Genomic DNA, 20,506 nt, shown 5'->3' with positions numbered 1-20,506 from the left:
AATACCTTTCCCAGGATTACATTTCTAACTAACAACCCAGTTGGCAGACTTATATACATCAATTATTAGAATGAGGCACTTCCTGTTACCTAGATTTTACTAGAAACCAACCCAGGGTTACACTTATATTGGTTTTATTAAATGCCGCTGTTGGATGAAATAGAAAAGGGATGTAGCTTATTCATTCAACTCATTCATACCCTCATGCACCCACACTCTCACACAGGTGAAGAGTTACCAGAGACAGCAGAGAAAGCTGAGAAGCCAAAGCATAGTAGATCTGGTGTGTCTGTCTGTGGTCACGGATCCAGGTCAAGAAGAAGAGGGCTTGAGAGCGTGCTTCCTTCCTTTTATTGGAACTGGGCGGCTCCTGTCACGTACACTAAGACTACGTCCTCACTATGGGGGGGGGGTCGATTTAAGATACGCAAATTCAGCTACGCGAATAGCGTAGCTGAATTCGATGTATCCGAGCCGACTTACCCCGCTGTGAGGACGGCGGCAAATCGACCTCCGCGGCTCCCCCGTCGACAGCGCTTACTCCTACCTGTGCTGGTGAAGTACAAGCGTCGATTCGGGGATCAATTGTCGTGTCCCGACGAGACGCGATAATTCGATTCCTGAGAGATCGATTTCTACCCGCCGATTCAGGCGGGTAGTGAAGACATAGCCTTAATATTCCTTCTGTGTCTGTCACCAAGAAGCATTCCCAGACCTCGTTCTTTTCACACATACCAGGTTCTTCTTTTCTTTACAACACCCCATGATAGCCTTCTCAGGGCAGATTTCATCAGACACACCTGGCTCCGGGCTCTTTTCTCCTTGCAGTTCCTCTCCGCCCAGTTCCACATACACTCCCTTGTTCACACTCTACCTGATCACATGATGGAATATTGCAAAGCTTGGAGGTTATACAAGTGGTAACTGAAAAGCTTACAAAGCTTGCAAAAGTTACAAAATTTAAAAGGCTATGCTAACAGTGGCTGAAAAGTTACAAATCTTACAATCACATTCTACTGGATTGAGCAGAGGCTTTACACAACATTTCCTCCCTACATCTGAAGTCAAACATAACTACTCCCAGGTCCTGTCTTGGCTCGTGTTGCACTCAGAGTGCATCTGTTTATTTATTTTGAAAATACTTATTTATTTTCCTCGTGTGCACTGGGGAATTGTGTCCTTGTATAGTTGAGACAGTAATTAAAACTGGAATATTGTAATCTTCAGCAATTTAAGAATGGCGTGTTGTTTGAGTTTGTCCCCGAACAGGAAATATATTGAAGGTGGTTAAAAGAGTTGGGAGAGACTTTCTATTCAATTACTCACATGCGCCTATGTCCTTCATAAATTTAATACTATCCAGTGATATTGTGCTAGAAGTTTTTTTGCTTAGGAACTGTAGCTTCAAGTAGATTCTTGTCTGAGTAGGATATAGTAAGCTAGTAGAACTAAAAATGCTTCATTACTAGAACGCTGGATGAGATGGGAGCATTAGCTGACAATGTTGAAATAGGTGTGGCTAGCTAGCCCCTCACAAAACTGTTTTATTAATGTTATACTACCTGTCGTTTTGTTCATTCCATTTTTAAAAGTCTTCATTGTACACATTTTGTTCTACTCTGGCCTGATATATGGAACGGCTGCACGTTCATAATCCACTTGATCTTTGTGCTACATATATCTATCCTCTTTTGAATCACCAGCCTTAGTATTAGGAACATACAGTTCATATTTGCTTTTTTGTGTTGAAGAACTAGGATGCATTGTGCAGTAGCACTGACTTGTTTTGCATCATGTAATGATGGCCTCTGAAACAAAGAAATAGGTAATTCCTTTAAAAAAGGAATCTTCATATGTTTATAATAAGGAGTCCTCACCTTCCAACATTTATGGATGTTTATACTGCATGTCATTTGAAAAACCTCACTGCATGAGAGTTCTAGAATAGTATTTCTCAAACTTTGGCGAAGTGTGAACCAGATCTTAGTAGTATCTTGTAAGCCACTTCTGCTGCTGTTTATGATCATGTAATACATCTGTGGAACCTGCAGGTATAACTTAAATTTAAAAAAAATAATTTAATGTATTTTAATGCAATTAGAAACACCCATTGACTTCAGTGGAGCCAGGATTTCACCCATATTATTATTCGGTAGTAACTGTTGATTAACTATTGAGAAAAATAATGTTGAGAATATATTTCAGAGTATATATTTGGTCAGCAGAACTTGGCCATTTGGAATGTGAACATATGAATCCAGTTGATTAGATGATGTCTCTTTGACAAAAAAGTGCTTATTGAAAATGCAAATATGACTTTCTTAGGATTACAGCGACAGGTGCTTTCCCCAGGCAAATCAAGAGTATTAATGAAAAAAATGCACTTAGATATTTAACCCATGGAACAACTAGAGTTAATGCCAATATTGAAAATCAGACTTTTTAGGCTGCAAAAGCCTTTGTTTGTTATACACTTTTTGAAAAGGGGGGACATGCATATGAGAAACATGCAGTACATGTTTACTCAAGTTTTAAAATGAGCAGGCCTTCTCCATCACTGTAGTATTCCAGCTTTATGGCAGTGTAACTCCATTGAAATCACTTTGCTGTATATTAGTACCTTTCATCCGGAAGGATTTCTAAACTAAAATGCAAACCATACACATTGATAATTTGTCTTGGCTGAAATGCAGCAACCTTTGGAGTGAAATGTTAACAACAACATAATTGCACTAAATAACAATTACAGATAAGAGTAGAAGAACTTATCTAACGGAAACTGCAGAGGAATTTATATCAGTGTAGTATATTCACCAAAGTTGCAATGTGGCCAAGGGACCAAGATTAACACTTCTGTTCCTGTGGAAAGTGCCACCAGAACTTTAATGGCCACATGTTGTCAGGATCTTGATTGTACATCTTGCCCAACAGCAGTGTCTCCTAATACCACTGGTTCACCATTGACTTAGTGGGTAGGTCCCGCCAATTTAATCACTGTCACTGTTCCTCATATAAGTGTTTCTTAGATTCATAGATTCCAAGGCCAGAAAGGATCATTGTAATCATCTAGTCTGACCTCCTGTATAACACAGGCCATAGAACATTCCCAAAATAATTCCTAGAGCATATATGTTAGAAAAACATCCAATCTCGATTTTAAAATTGTCAGCGATGGAGAATCCACCATGACCCTTGGTAAATTATTCCAGTGGAATAATAACCTTCACTGTCAACAATGTGTGCCTTATTTCTAGTCTGAATTTGTCTAGCTTGCACCTTCCAGCCATTGGTGTTATACCTTTCTTTGCTAGATTGAAAAGTCCATTATTAAATATGTGTTCCCCATGTAGATGCTTACAGACCGTAATATAACCTTCTCTTTGTTAAGATCAATAGATTAAGCTCCTTGAAGTCTGTCACTATAAGGTATATTTTCTAATCCTTTAATCATTCTCGTGGCTCTTCTCTGAACCTTCTTCAATTTATCAACATCTTTCTTGAAATGTGGGCCCTAGAACTGGATATAGTTTTCCATCAGTGGTCACTTCAGTGCCAATACAGAGGTAAAATAATCTCTTTACTCCTATTTGAGATTCCTCAGTTTATGCATCTCAGGATTGCATAAACTCTTTTGGCCGCAGCATTGCACTGGGGGCACATGTTCAGCTCATTATCCACCATGAGTCCCAAATCTTTTTCAAAGTCACTGCTTCCTGGGATAGAGTCAACCATTGTGTAAGTATGGCCTACATTGTTTGTTCCTAGATGTCTACATTTACATTTAGCTGCATTAAAATTCATATTGTTTGCTTGCACCCAATTTACCAAGTAATCCTGATAACTCTGAATCAGTGACCTGTCTTCTTTGTTATTTTCCACTCCCCCAATTTTTGTGTCATCTGCAAACATTAATCAGTGATGATTTTATTTTCTTCCAGGTCATTGATACAGATGTTAAACAGTATAGGGCCAAGAACCAATCCCTGCAGGATACCACTGGAAATTCACCCGTTTGATGACAGTTTCCCATTTACAATTACATTTTGAGACCTATCACTTAGCCAGTTTTTAATCTGTTTAATGTATTCCATGTTAATTTTACATCTTTCTAGTTATTTAATCAAAATGTCATGCGGTACCAAATCAAACGCCTTAGAGCAGTCTAAGTATATTACGTCAATGCTATAGCTTATGTCAGTCAAACGTGTAATCACATCAAAAAAAAGATATCAAGCTAGTCTGACAGGATCTATTTTCATAAACCTATCTTCAAAGTCTCCCATCCAAGTAATGACAAATCTTATTTAGTTTGGGAGCGCTTCCATGATCACAGCACAAAAAGATAATGCTGCAGGCAATTGAAAAATATATCTACTTTCCACACTGTTTAAAATTTTTAAACAGAATTTATATGAATAATTTTTTTTTCAGAACAGATTTTTTTATAGTAAATAGCACTGATAACTACACAACATGCAGGAATGAGCTCTTTTACAAATTGGCACGTGTGGCATCTCTACACCAGTTCACTCAGATTCCTGGAGCCAGATTCATTGCAGTTATCTTGTTTATATTTGGCCCATTTCTTTTTTCTTTTTTTTTTTTTTTTTGGTTTGTGCTTTGGTTTACAGTTTATGGATATTTTCTACATGTAAAGGATGCAAATCAGCATCTGAATAGGAATCTTTTGTTCATGCCATCAAAAAGGGAAGAATCCGAAGGCCAATTACAGTGTCAGAGGAACAGAAAGATGGGCCCTGGTGTGGGCTCCCTTCCACGGCAGTACCACTCATAGCATCACCCTCCCATCCCAGCACTGCAACTGTAATCCTGGCCCAGTACCAAGGGGAATCCCAGTGGCTCCTGCATCCCACATGGCCTGTGGCCATGGTCTGGGTGTTGCAACTTGGCAATCACTGAAATTTGGCCCATGTGCAGGAGAAACCAGAGTGGCACACCAAGTTGGAGTGCCCAGAGCAGGCATCAGGCCCGGCCATGGGAGTCCCTGGAGCCACTGCTGTTGGATGAGTCACAGACACAGGAAAAAGTCTCAGACAAGCTGACAAACACTATCCATGGCTTTGTTCACACCATGACAAACCTGCAATCTTAAAAGTGATACAAACTTTCGAGACTCCTAGGACACTCTGAGATGCATGGGCATCTTTGGAGCTGCACTAGCTATTCCTTTGCCAGTGGTTAATTAATACTCAGGTAAAAATGTCCTGTAAATGAAAACTACCCTGTGTTTCCCTATAAATAAGGCAAAGATTTGTAATGCAAGGTTTGACTATTTGTATAGTATACTACAAGCTAGTTTTCAACAAAAATGTTATGCAACTCAGTGCAAGCATACTTATGGCCATATTCTACATTTATTCTATAATTTTTATCCTCAGTGAAGTGAATGGGAGTTGTGCTTAAAAATTAATGGCAGGATTGTCCTTTGAACGTTTTTATGCAGGGGAAAAGGGGAGACCTATCCACTGCTTAATTTGTAATGAAAGGGGTGCTGGGGCTCAAGCAATTTTTTTTTACATTCATAACTGATGTAGCAAGCCCAGACGTTCTGGGGCAATGAACTGTGAAGCCTAGATATGCTAGGCTCAGCCATGGCAAGCTGTGGCACAAATTAAGCACTGTACTTATCAAAATTCAGACCCATTTCGAGAAACTGATCAAAGGCATTTGTTCTGTAATACTGTAACCCTTTGCTTCTCTTTGACTAAGCATTTGGCATACAGTATACAGCTGTTACGATATTCAGTCCAGTTTCCCTTTTCTAAGCTCAAAAGAACAGTGGATTAATATTACCAACCTCCTTAACCAATGTGAAGAGTGCCCCTTTATTCTTTTCCGTTCTTGTGACAAGACTAACCTCAGCAGTGCAGGGGTTGGTGGTGTTTGCATGTGGAAATGCACTAATATGGATGTTTTTCTTTGTGTGTGCATCCTTGCAGTGTTGTTTACCAGGATGGATTTTATGGTGCAGACATTTATGTAAGTATTCATTGATGTGCATGCTGTCCTTGTACATTACCAGAGTCATTCTTTTTACAAGTTTGCTGCGTTGCTTGACTCTGTTTTGTCAATTTACCATCCCTCGCCTGTCAAAAAGAATTGAGAGGAATATCTCTCATATTGGAAGACCTTTCTGTTCATTACATCTATCATTGTTCAGTGGAGCTGAATTAACTCTTCAATCAAGTGCCGAATGAATGCAAAAATGAGAAAAGTGTTGGGTTTTTTCACTCCTCAAAATTAAAGTTTCAATTTTTTTTTAAGTACAATATATTTATATTTAAAACTCAAGACAAATTGAACAGTGTTTTAGACCTTCATTCTGAAAACACTATTGGACATGGGCTCTTATTCAGGAAAGCTTCCCTATTCAAGGCAACATTTAAGCACATGCTTAAGTCCCATTGATGGCAAGGGAATGTAAGTATATGCTTAGTTCAAGATATTCTCAATTTTTTTTCCCCTGAATATGGATGAACTTAAGTATGTTCTTAGATGCTTTCATGAATTGGTGGCAATAGAGTTTCCTACTGTGAGTAGTACCGCTGGTGTCAGTGGGACTACTCATGGCTGTAAGAGGCTACCCGTGATAGCAAGTGCAGGCTTGGTCCTTAGTTATCAATTTTAAAATCTGTTTGCTCCATCTATTGGCTTATTTAATTGTATATATACTTTTTTAATAATCATTTAATATATAATTTATTATGTGTCTTCTCATACTGATGATTTTAGGTAGGAAGTCTATAAGAAGCTGTTTATCTCTAAATATGTCTAAACTAAACAGATTTTAAAATATGTGCCCTAATTTTCACTCCTTTGGAAAAAGTTAAACAATCATTAGAACCCAGGCTCACAATTTTTTTAAAATATATTGATATATGAAAATCTCATAGACATGCCACTTATTTTTAGCTTCCCTTATTATTTTGATAGAACAATCACATCCTAAAAATAGAGGTAATTAACTATCTTTGTATGGCTTTCTTACCCTAATTGTGCTTCAATCAGCATTGGGATACAAAGAGATTGATTACATTAAATTGGTATGAACATTAAAAATTCATTAGATCATATTAGAAAACATTAGTTATATTTATTATCAATGATCCTTTAGAGACATTTAGGATGAAACAGTTTAAATTTTCTGACAATAGATTTGTATAAAAAGGAAAAGAATCTGAGTTTATGGGGAGAAGTTACGTTTGTTTTTTTTCCTGCTGGGACAGGATTGGCTGGTTACAATCATTTGAAAGAATACCTGCAAATTAAATAATATATATTAAGTGTTCAATTTGGGCTGGGATTCCTGCAGACTTTCAAAGTTATCAGCCCTCCACTATTCACAGTGGATGCAGCTCACCCCTTTACTGAAGGCCTACACAAACTTCTGTGTACTGCTTTAATTTCACTTAAACCTATAGTTTGAAGTGTAAGAAGGATTTTACTGATACACAGGACCTTTTGCACAGGGGCGAGTTTTACCAGTAGCGTGGACTTCCGTTTTAATTCTTCTTGCCAAAAAGAAAACTGCACTCATTTTGCTCATCTTACCAGTCTGAAAGGCAAGAAGCCCTGCTGAACCTGAATTAACTTTACTGTGTATTTGGGAGTTACATATTTAAATTACAGTTGGTAGTTTTGGAGCCTACTGCTAGTGAAACAAAAATGTACACCTTTTGGGCCCTCAATGACACCAGAAATGCTTTTTTATTTGTTTGTGTTTTTTTAACAATATGACCAACACCCATGACAGGCATGAAAATGCTAAATAGAAACTGTGCATCTGATTAGCAAGGTACTTAAGAAAGTGCCTAACTTTAAGCATGTGAGTAGTCTCAATAAAGTTGTTTGGCATTAAGCTCTGGTCCTGCAATTGACTTAAATGATGCTCCACGCAGATGCAGCGGTGTGTCCGCATCCTGTCATTTACAGGATCTGTGTCTTAGCTTCCAAATATATTTCTCAGTTTCTCATATAGAATAATGCTTATCTTTCAGACAGATGGACTGAGTTAGTCATATAGTTTTCATATGTTGCAGACATTTTTTTTTCATTTTTACTTTGTATATTGTATCTAGAACTTTGTATCACGCAGCTCATAGTTTTTATTTTCGCTTTTGCTCTTTTCTACTCCTAAAATGTATTGAGAGAGAGAGAGATTGTGAGCTAGATGTGTGAGAATCAGTGGAGAGAAAACATATGATTCAGAATGTATTAGTTCCCTGGAGAGCACCGAGTTATTGACTGGCTCCCAATCGATTACCATGAAGCTCCAGCTCAGTTAGGCATTTTAAATGGAGAGCTGAAATGTGTGAAGAAAGGAGGGGCTGAGGGGAAAATGACACCACAGTGGAAAGAGTAAGCAACAGAAACAAATAGAAAAGAAGTGAAATTTAAATATATACCACAAATAATAGTAAAGAGGAGAGAGAAAAGACCCCTTCAAAAAAACACAAAAATAGCCAAGCTAAAAACAGCAAATACTTATAAAGCAAAACTGGGGGGGAAGGAAGGGGGAATCCACACAAAGATAAAAAATATCAAAGTGAATGTTGCCTGCGGTACAGGGTTGAGTAGCAAGTGTGTGGGGTGGGGTATCTTGGACTACTGACATATGCACAATTGATTTCTCCATTGGGTAGAAGATATGTAATGGAAGTGGAAAAGAGAGAGAAATCCAAAACATAATGATCAGTCAGGTAAAGATTGCATGGAAAATTAAGGGCAACAAACAGCCAGAATGAGTTAATGCTAACGAAAAGGGTAGAGCAGAATGAGAAGACTGTTATAAATATAGTAGTGAGAAAGATACACTAAAGTGAAAATTCCACAGGCACACTACTAAATGACAAGGGGAAGGTAATAATGCCTCAGAAATAGCTGAGATATTGAACTCCCTTTTAAAATGTGCTTTTAACAAGGAAAATAAAGAAAAGACAGTTGCATAGTTAGGAAAAAAGGAAGGCCTTTTAAAATTAACTATTGATCCACTAACAAAAAACTTCTTTAAAAGAGAGTTAAGATTGCCTGATGGTGTTGTGTACCCTTCTAGAATACATATGTTCCCAGATGAAAATTGACAGCTGTAAGCATCAGGAAATACATTCAGCAAAATAAAAAACAAACATTAGAAAACAAAGAAACGTGCAGTTAAAATAATGCTTTCAACTCACAACCCCTACCCTTAACTCTTCCCACTGGACCATTGCCAGAAGGAATGCTTCAAGGACATCTGAGTGCCATACCCTTCCCTAAGATGTGTGGAGGTAGGGTGAAAAAGAGCAGCGTTGTGGCCAAAAAAAAAAAAAAAGTGTTTAAAACCCTCTCATTCCTGGTCTCAGAAGTCCCTTAGGGAGATGGCTTAAGCTCACCCTTTCACTCAGTGTTATTGCCCACAGTAAAATTTACCATATCCATTGCTAGGTACTTGCATCAGTTGTGGTGTACAGAACAAAATTCACACAAGTATAGAATTGGGAATGTGGATATGGAGTTGTAGGCACTGTACTGAGAAACTGGCATATTTTTTTTGTTAGGATGGGGATGGTAAAGTTATATTCCCAGTGCATATTGCCATCTCTCCAAGGGCATGGTTAAGGTAGTGGTGGGGTGTGATGCATATCTGCAGCTACTTCTTGAAGAAAGAGCAGGAGTAATTTGTAGAAGTGTAATAGTCATCCATTCAGTGTTCTCTTGATTATAATAGATGGCATTATGTCTGGCTTCCAGAAAGCCAGATGTATAACAGCATTTTAATGTACAACACTTTCCTACACTAAAGACATTTAGATAATTTTGGATTTACTTATGAGAGCCAAACATTTTGAAGTTTACATGTGAAGTAATGATTTGTCACACTGGCATTATTAAGTATGTTCTAGTTGTTAGAGTAGGACCTGAGTCATCTTTCCAACCATCAAAGATTTAAAAGTGTTTTATAATTGTAGGTAAGCATTATTTTCTTCAGTTTTCAGATTGATTAAATGATTTGTCTAAGGGCACACAATAAATAATAGTGGCAGATCCAGGAATAGAATCCGGGCATCTCCACTCTCAGTTCAGTGCTCTATCCACTCAACCAAGTTATAGATGCCCACTTTTTAAAAAATATCTTAGATCTACAGATGCAGTGTCCTTTCATGTCCTATGTTTTGCATTGTAAATGTTGTATTAAAACAATTGAATGCTGCAATAATTATTTTAATGGGTGATATTTGATGGGAAGAGTCTCATAGTGAGTTTGAGCAGAGGACTGTGAATCAGGATTTCTGAGTTACGTTCCATTTTCTGCCAGTGGCTTTTTATAGATTTGACCCTCAGCTACGTGACAGGCATTAAGTTACACCCCGTGCTAAAGAGAGCTGTACACAGGCACAACACACAGAGGAGCTCCCCTGAGGCAGCTAAATGCCTGCAGCAGGGAGTATGGATGATGCTACACCATATTGGAGAGGGTAACATGTAGCTGTCACATGGGGTGGTTCCATAGTTTGAGACAAGATGGAGAAGATATGCCCCCTCTTTACCTCTTCCTGCTCTAGCTTTGCACCCTGAGCATGATAAAGATTATGCTCAAGCCCTATACTGGGGAAATGGGGCTGAGAAGGCTCTTTGCACCTTCTCCCCAGTGGAGGCAGACATTATTTAGCCCATAATGTCCACAATGAGTTTACTAATTGAAAATGGTTATATATAGTAGTTACCAGAGAGTGTCGAGAAATGTAACTACTTCATATTTGAAAAACTTGGAGATCCTTGGATGAAAGTCACTATCGAAATGCAAATTATTGTTCACATATCCTCAACATTTGTGCAAACTTTTATTGTTCTAATAATAGGAGTTCCATGCAAAGTGCCATAGTAGGATATAGTCCTAAGTGTTGAGAATAAAATTAATATTTCCATCCATGAGATCTAGTTTGGCAATTTGTATTTATAAAAACAGCTGTCATTGTGCTATCTGAGCCCCAAGTTAACAATTAAGTAGACCATAAGGTATTATCAGGAGAGAATAAAACTGGTTTATATGCACTCTCTCTCTCTCTCTCTCTCTTTAAATATATACACACACACAATCGTATATATAAAATATATGTATAGATGGCTACATATATTTGTGTACATAATTGATTTTGTAACCCAAATGTATTTGATTTTCCATTTTTTCTTTTGACAAGTTCCTTGCTCATTTTAAATCATAACTAAGATTCCTTGGCAACTGACCAGTTACCCGTCCCTCACCTCTTTCTTGATTACTCTGTGCCATAATGCTTTGTAAAATATTGAAAGCAAACTTGTGAATGAATGGCTTTGGGGAATTTGTGTGACTTATGCATTTTTATTTATTTTAATTTTTTTTTGCATTCAAATCGTTACATTTCTGTTTCCTTATAGAGTAGTGTATCAAGAGCCTGTGTATGGCAATAAGTTACCACAGGTATGAAGAACTGACTGATGAAAAAAACTCATCACATTGAATGTGGATTGCTGTGAAATCATACTAACAATCAAATTAATGGGGGATTTTACATATACAAAATGAAAGGAATAGACCAGCAGCTGCATTTTATGGTTGGGGTTAATTATGCCACACAATTGCAGACATTTTAAAATTTGTGTCTCCCTCTTGAAATATGATGTATGTCCCATTTAAGGTCCAGTGTCAGTGGGAGTTTTGTCAGTGTCAGGACTGCATTATCACACGTGCTGACTTTGTCTACATTTATGTTTTTAGGGAAATCTCAAGCGGTTACGGAACCACTGATGTAGTTTCACTAGTGGTAGTAATTGTTGGAGCACTGATGTAGAAAGGGCATAAGCATTTTTTGCCATCATCAGAACATTCAAGACCAGAAGGGATCACCACTTCATCCAGTCTGACCTCCTGTATATTACCGGCCAACAACACCATCCAGCACCCACATGCTAAACCCAACAAAAGTAGTACAGCCCACAGGAGTCTAAAATATTATGTTACACGGGCAGAGAATGGGAGGGACCAAGATGCACCAATGCCAAAGGACCCCACAATGGCAGAGAAATGATTAATTGAGAGAGACCCAGATAATCCTGGCAAGTGACCCGCACCCACATGCTGCAGAGGAAGGTGAAAAACCCTTAAAGTCACTGTAATCTGACCTGGAAGGAAATTCCTTCCTGACTCCACATATGCCAATCTAGATTCTGAATATGTGAACACAAACCAGCGAGCCAAGCATCTGAGAGAGAGATTGAGAGAGAGAGAGACGCCTCAGAGCCGTGGCCATCCCTGTTGTTTCAGGGGAAGGACATTAAAAAAAACAAAAACAAACAAAAAAAAACACCCAGAATAAATTGGAGGGAGGGTTAGGGAATCCCTTGCTGACCCCTGCAGGTGCCTGGCTGAAATCCCGAAGCTTGAGCTTTTAGGGAACCTAAGACATAAACCAGAAGTGAGCCCAATGGCTGTTGAGGCCTGCCTCTTATCACAAGCAACCCGTCATACAATTGCAATATGAATTCATCCAGCTCTCTTCTAAAACTCATTAAGTTGTTTGCCCCTGCAACTCCTTTTGAGAGGCTTTTCCAGAATCTCACCCCACTAATGGTGAGATGGTTAGAAATCTCCTTTTACTTTCCAGCCTGAATTTGTTCATGGTCAGTTTATATCCATTTGTTCTTTTGCCAACATTGTCTTTTAGCTTAACTAGCTCTTTACTATCCCTGGTATTTTCTCCCTTAATGTATTTTATAGATTTTCTTCGCTAAACAAGCCCAACTCTTCCAGTTTCCTCTTTTAAGATAGTCCCTCCATTCCAGTGATCATCCTAGTTGCTCTTCTCAGCACTGTTTCAGTTTTAATTCATCTTTCTTTAACATGGTTGATCAGAATTGTACACAGTATCCCCAATGAGGTCTTACCAGTGCCTTCTTACAATGTCATTAATACTTCTCTATCTCTACTGGAAATGCTTTGCCTGATACATCCTAGGATCATATTTCCTTTTTCACGGTCGCATCACATTAGTGACTCATAGTCATCCAGAAATCAACCCACACAACCAGGTTTCTCTCCTCCATTGTTGCTTCCAACTGATGAGCGCCCCTCTCCCCCCACCCCAGCTTTTAGCAGAAATTCTTATTATTAGACCCTAAATGCATGACCTTGAACTTTGTACTATTACATTTCATCTCATTTCTCTCCCTCCAGTCTTCCTGGTCATCCATGTCTTTCTCTATTAAAATCTAATCCTCCTCTGTACTGATGGTGCCTTCCAAATTTGTATCATCAGCAAGTTTCATTAGCACATTCCTACTGTTTGTGCCAAGGCCATTAATAAAAATATTCAGTAAGATTGGTCCCAAGACTGATCCTTGAGGAGCTCTGCTCATGACTTCGCTCCTGTTCAATAAGTCACCTTTCAGTATAACCCTTCTCTCCTTTATCCAGTTCCTTATCAACCTTACAATTCTTGTGCTGATCCCCATCTTCCCTAATTTAACTAATACTTTCTCATGTGGTACTGTGTCAAATGCTTTACTGAATTCCAAGTATATTAGGTCTACTGCGCTTCCCTTATCTAAAAAAGATCAGTTATTTTCTCAAAGAAGGAAATCAGGTTAGTCTGGCATGATCTTCTCCTGTTGCATTACATCGCCTTTACCATGTACCTCCATTAATTTAATTATTCTTTCCTTCACAATTCGTTCTAAAGCCTTACAGACCTATTAGTCTGACCCCATTAGTATGCAATTGCCAAGACCACTCTTTTTTTCTCCCTTTCTTGAATATATGTAAGTTGTTAGCTATTTTCCAATGGGACAGTACTACCCCCAAATAGATAGTTATTAAAAATCCTTGCTACTGGACTAGCAATCTCATGTGCCAGTTCTTTCAATATTCTGGGATAGAAATTATCCGGTTCCGCTGATTTGAGTGCATTAAGCTCTTTAATTTTTTCTTCTACTTCAGATGTGGTCATTTCCAAACCCATTTCCATCAGCCATACTGCCTTCATGCATGTGTTCTATATGATCCTTACTGAAAACAGAGGCAAATTATTTAGTTTTTGGTCCATACCTACATTGTCTTTAATTTCTTTCCGATCCACACTACATAGCGGTCCAACTTCATCTTCCTTAGTCTTATTTGAATTTCCTTGGCCAGACCTAATTCAGCTTGACTTTCAGCAGTTGTCACTTTATTCATACATTTGCTGACCTCCACAATGTAGCTTTCTTTGCTGATTAATGTCTTTTCCCATTCCCTAGAGGCTCTCTGGTTACTCTTAATAACCTAAACAAACAGTGGTATGAATGCCTTTTCCTTGGGTACACTATGGCTTCCAGTGTTGCTACTGTTGTTGGAGCTTCACCACTTGCACTGAAACCATAGGTGATTTCCCCAAAGTATGTTAACATAGACACAGTAATAGTGTCACAAATTATAAGCAGATATATTTATTTGTTTCTTTTAAGGTGGAAACTGTGTAAATGATTGTTTTTCAAAATAAATAAAATTTCCACACATATTAGTCCAATATTGCCAGGTTTTTATAGTATATTCAATAGGGGGGTAATAACATATTTCTATAAAAGTCAGAATAATTGTGCATTTGCTACGAAAATGCTAATTTAGCCAGATATTTTTCTGAGCATATGCTTTGAGACTATCCCAACGCTTATGAGTTTGGATAAATAAAATAAATAATTGCCTATATTAATGGTATTATGTACTAAAATACAGTGTGGTGGATAAAATGTTCAGCAGTAAATTCTATAACAATATAGACTAAAGCAGGAGAAGAGTGCATTTAATCTAATGTTCTAAAGAAATGTGTACATTATATATTATTGAGTATCCTGTGTCTGAGAAATAGACGAAGTTGAAAAGCTATAAACATAACCAGATTTAATGTTATAGCAGATATCTTGGATACATTTAGGTGGTTTTAACATTACATAAGAGCTTAATTTGCATTTTAATTATTTGGATGACAATTTGGTCCTGATTCAGCAAAGTGTTTAAGTGCATGCTTAAATTTATTTCTTTGGGACTATTGCCATTCTTAAATATAAGCATGTGCCAAATTGTTTTGCTGAATTAGGGCCTTTCTTGTAAATCACCTGTTGAGCTTATAATAAATAGTTAAAATTTTTAAAATTTTGAAAAAATTCTAGTTATGCTCATTAACCTACAAACATGAGACCAATAAAGGTTATTAGAGTGACCTAACAGAGACAGACATGTTTTTGATCATTATACAGTTTGCACACTTAAATTGATGAAATAAACAAATATGACACATTCAGATAGGTATTTTCCATTCAAAGCCCTTCCATCTCAAGTCTCAAAATGCAGATGCCAAAGATTTTAGTCTCCCAAGAGCATTTAGTAAGCCTTTCAATAACATAGGACTCTGTTCAGACCAAAATTATGTTTATTTGTATCATTTTAAACTCAGTCTCTGCAGGGCTTCTTCCAAATTTAATTGTGATTGTTGAGTCAAAAGTAGCTTAACACACCTCCCAGTGAAGTCAAGCTTGGTTTTGGCGGCACCTCCTTAACTAGCACAAAGCAGAATGTTAAACCACTCCTATATTTAAATCTGGCCATACTGGTGATATCAGCCTACCACATCTGGATATGTTTGAGAGAATGACACTTCTGTAGTCACACATGGTGCTCAATCCTTCAAAACCATAATCAGTCCCAGTAAAAGCAAGAAACCTGTTCATTTGGGTAAGGGTTTTCAGGATTGTGCCAGTGGTGACAAGCATACGGACCATATACAAGACTGACTGATTCAATAATATCATACTGCATAATGACTTACAGTCCAACAGACATTCTTATGCTCTGGATTCTGAAGATAAATGATTAACATTCTAAATCTATTTTTATCTTTAAGTCTACTGCCTGAGATTTGGGATGGTTTTGTTAGAGTCAAAAAACAGGGAAAGTCTCTTGTTTTGTTTGCATCGCACATTCTTTTGCTATCTTTCTTCTGGTAGCCCATAGCATGAGGAAAGTTTGCAATTTTTGTTATGAGCTCTGCCAGCTTCACTACTTTGTGGCTCAATTTGTGCTTGGTGCCATTATCTGACATTTGATTGCCGATACACAAGGTACCTGCAGGCAATATTTGCACATACTTTTTGAGATCTCAAGTAGTTTTTAATAAGATTCTATGTGCCTAGTTGCAGCTTGTGTTGGTAGCCAAGAAGAGTGCATAGGAATGCTGTCCTCCTTTCCTCCATTTTTACTGACATAAAAGTATCAGATGCTCAGAAGTAAGGAGGCATTCCATGTCAGTGCTTCTTAGCTGGCACAGAGATAGGACTTCATGCAAAAGAGATGGCACTTAAAATGTTATGCAAGCTATCTGTCTAAACCAATTGGTTGCCTGACATAAGTGCCTCCAGCAAGGCTGAATTTTTTGAGAAGGCACCATAACAGATGGACACGAGAATTTGAAATAAGAAATATAGAGGTGCCTCAAGTATAGGTGAAGCTCCAAGCCTAGAGTGTCTATCTGGCTGTGTGTAGATGGGAAGCTTATGTGCTTACTGTTAAGGAGATGTGGCATCATCAGCCAAGCTATGTGTGGGACTGACTTTCAAAAAAATGTTTCTCAAAATTTCTGTTATGGTTGGAGGGATTAAATCAAGCAAAAGCCCTGAAGGGGGGGATAAGCTGGAATTTCCTGTGGAGAATCTCTAGAACGGTGGGCTAAATGAAGCCCTGTCAAGTTTCTCATAAACAGGTTATTTCATGAAGAGTAGTCTAGTTAATACACTATTTGTAATACAATATACAAAAAGTTATATTAAGTGCACTAAAAATATGCTACTATTTTCATGAGGGTTGGCAGACAGAAGCCCATTCCTCACACTTCTACATATATTTAGTGTGAACAGAGCCCTCAACAATAGGAGCACTCCATTTAAATACTCACTTTAACAATAGGGGGAAATGTCATTCAAAGCTGAGTGATCCAACTAGTTTTCTTTTTCATCTCTTTTTTAATTCTATGGGGACACACAATAGTTCCATGTCCCAGAGGATTATGGGATGGTGGATTCTAATTGGAACGTAAATGGTGTTTGTGTTATCTGTGGAGACTGGGCTCTGTTTGTTAATTGGCATGCTGAGATCATTTTGAAATGGTTGATATAACACCGTGGTCCATTGAACAGGAAGCTCTGCTATTTTCACAGTTTGATAATCAATGCATCACTGCACACAATTCCTTTCAAATGTGTGTGTTTGTTTGTCTGTTTGCTTAATTGAACAGCTGCAATTACTGTTACGTACAGCTGAATGTTAATTCAAGAGAAAGAAAAGAAATTCCTTCTTAGTTATGATTTTATTTACAAATTAGAAACCTATATAAAATTAGAGTTTTAATGCAGCAAAAATTTCATTGGTTTAATCAAGCACATGCAAGGTATCATGTTAAATCTAAAAAATTATTGTTAGCTTTGTAGTTTATTTTCTTTTAACTGATTTATTAACCTGCACTACACCTCATTGGTAAGGGAAATTGCTACCTGTAAACGTAAAGAAAAATATTCTCAAAAACTTTTTTGATGAATGCAGGCCATTGATTAGCCTGATCTTTGGGTCAAATTAAATCTTAACATGCAGGAACTGATTGGGTTTGTGATCAGCTCTGCTTAACAACCTTGTGAAATATTTCATATATAGTCCAACCCCTTAATTGGACTTATAGCATGAAAAGAACATTCCAAATAGTTGCTGGTAAATTTTGGAAAATATTACTTTAGACTGCTGTAGCAATGCAATTAGAATGTAAGTTTGTGTTTCAGGGTGGTTATGCTGCCTACCGGTATGCCCAGCCTGCCACTGCCACTGCAGCTGCCTACAGTGACAGGTAAGACCTAATTTACTGCTAATAAATACTTAGCATACAGGAAGTGGAAAATAAGTCTTGTAACTGTTTTGTTGCTCTGCAGATGACTATGGGATATAAAGTTAGGCTGTATTGTTATGAAGAGCTATAAATAGAGAGGTAATGATTAATTAAGAATCAGGCATAAGATACACACACTTTCCTGGGTTGCAGATCAGGCACTTTACTATGAGATAACGATAGTCTGTGACCCTTTTACAGTGTGGATAAATAAATGTACAGCTCCATAATGGTCTGCTGCTTAAGATCATAATTTGTCTTAACAATACTTTTTCAATTAATGTAGAACCTGCTCCTCTATGGTGTTGAGTACCTTCCATTTTCACTGACTCCTGTTGAAGTCAATAGGAGTTCAGGCTATCGAAGACAAATGATGATTCTCCCAGTTAGCTGGCTTCCAAACATTTCATTTATTTGAGTGTTTATATAAAGACAAGTCAATCTACTTGTCTTCCCTTTTTTTGAAAAAAAAAAAACCAAAAACAAAAACCCAGCTTTTAAATCATGGTATCAAAATTGGGTAAATACACTGCTGACAAAGTGGAAAATTTCTTAAAATCAATATAGCCCAATCCTGCAGACACACACTCTTAATTTTATGCGGTGTCAGTAGTTTCATTAAAGTCGATGGAATTGCTTATAGGATGAAATCTTGGCCCCACTGAAGTAGGTGGCAAAACTTCCATTGACTTCAGTAAGGCCAGGTTTTTGCAACACTGTGTAAAATTAAGCATGTGCATAAAAAGGGATCTGGGCATAATGAAAAAGAAGAATGTATTTCTTCACTGGAAATTCATTCTTCAGAAGTTGTATCTGTAGGAAAATCTGCAGTACCCATTGATACTTTTCAAATGGTTTGTTTAAGAGTTTACAACACACAATAGAAGCGGGGTATCTATTTTGTAAAAGATAGCTATGTGTATATTTTGCTTCACAGAAAGAGCAAAGAACCCATTTCTGTACTTAGGACAAGAAAATCTTTCATTGAAATCAGTGAGAAATTTTCTTGCAACTTGAGTATAAATTTAGACTTAGTATTAGGTGCTAAAATGGTCATTATTATTGGTTCTTTATGTTTCTGTTCCTTAAAGAAAACATCAGAATAAGAAATAGCAAAGGATTTCTTAGAATGAAGTGCTGTTCATGGATTGTGTTTTCTGAGAAAAATGGAACACAGTGTGAATGTTAAAATGCTATGCATGCATAATTGCCTTTAAAAATGCTTATTCTGGTAATAAGATATATTAAAAAAAGTTTGGTAAATAAAAACAATTTGCATGTGTGGCTGAGGCATGCTGTGTGAGACAGGTAAGCAAGTTTCTTTATATGAATTTCGGATCAGTAATGTCAATCAGATATTGCTGTTTGCACCTTGTTTGTGATGTACTCTTTCTATGCAGGGTAACCTACCATATGGAGTGCTACTCAGTAGTTTTCATTTCATTTCCACAAAGGTGTGTTGTTAGCATGTTGCAGCTACGGTATTTTTTGTGAGCTTCAAATGTAAAACTAGTTCCTGATCCTAAAAAGTTTTTAAAACCAAAAAGGCAAAATCATAAATAATCTCCTATTGCTAGTCCTTTTTTTGCCAGATATTGTTCAGATCTCTCTTTGTCAGTTAAAAGGGTTTGCTTGTTGCTATAATGAAAGATTTACATAGTACTTAGGGGAAGTGAACAATATCAAGATGAAGCCTAAATGCTTTAATTACCAACTAATGAACCTACTTATAAAACAAACAGAAAAATCAGATACCATAAGGTAAAATATAAGATTTTTACCTATTCTGCTATATTGATAATGGTTGGCGAGAGAGAAAGTGAGTCAACCTGACTAATAAAAATAATCATGACATTGGAAAAAAAACTTAATAAAGGAAAAGATATAGTATGATTAAATTCTGTAAAAGAAGATTGAGATGGTATCTATAGTAATGCAGTAGTTACAACTCTTAATTATTTTATATGAAAAATATCTCTAGAATACTGAATTTTCAAATAAACTCTTTGTGTATAATTAGAATTGAAATAACTTGAGCCTGCTGCATAATTACAGGTATCTGAAATTGATTAATTTCTTTAGATTTTTTTAAATTTGGCTTCTCAGTTAAATGTGTTTACCCCCAATTGAATAAAGTTTTTTGGGTTAATTACAAAGATATAATTTTGCTTACTTTTCTCTATTGGGGAATCCTAACATTAGTTTTAAAAAAGAAATCCTGCAAAAACTTTTTGCATATATGAAACTATATGCAAACATGGATACCTCAAATTACAGTCAATTACAAATTTATTTGTTCATTTTATTAACTTTTCACTGAATTTTCATTAAAGGATGTGAGTTTTTTGTCAGATTTGGCAAATTAGAATTTGGCAAAAATTGAGTTAATCTCTAATACTAAATGCAAATGCTGAAATACAGAACAACCACTAGTATCCTTTCTTCTACATGTAACCATCACTTGCTGTCTTGTGCTACATATGAGTATTACACATTTGGTCACACAATGTTCATTTTTGTAGTGGATATGAGTCCCCATTCTCAGCCAGACATATTTATTGTATATGTTA

At 37.0% G+C, this 20,506-nt stretch overlaps 1 protein-coding gene across 21 annotated transcripts in view; it reads left to right on the top strand.

Annotated features, from left to right (window-relative positions):
• Positions 1-20,506, top strand: part of RBFOX1 (RNA binding fox-1 homolog 1) — a 1,522,779-nt gene that overhangs the window by 1,467,847 nt on the left and 34,426 nt on the right. For 12 of the 21 annotated variants that reach the window (XM_034784116.1, XM_034784120.1, XM_034784121.1 and 9 more), the window contains 2 exons: positions 11,416-11,458; positions 17,833-17,897. In XM_034784116.1, the coding sequence (XP_034640007.1) occupies positions 11,416-11,458; positions 17,833-17,897 (108 nt within the window). Of the gene's footprint in view, positions 1-5,960; positions 6,001-11,415; positions 11,459-17,832; positions 17,898-20,506 lie in introns of those variants that run through there. The other 9 variants (XM_034784117.1, XM_034784133.1, XM_034784122.1 and 6 more) reach the window with 3 other exon arrangements.

This window comes from Trachemys scripta, chromosome 10, assembly GCF_013100865.1.
Source record: "Trachemys scripta elegans isolate TJP31775 chromosome 10, CAS_Tse_1.0, whole genome shotgun sequence".
Lineage (NCBI taxonomy): Eukaryota > Metazoa > Chordata > Testudines > Emydidae > Trachemys > Trachemys scripta.
This window is presented reverse-complemented; position numbering and strand designations above follow the sequence as displayed.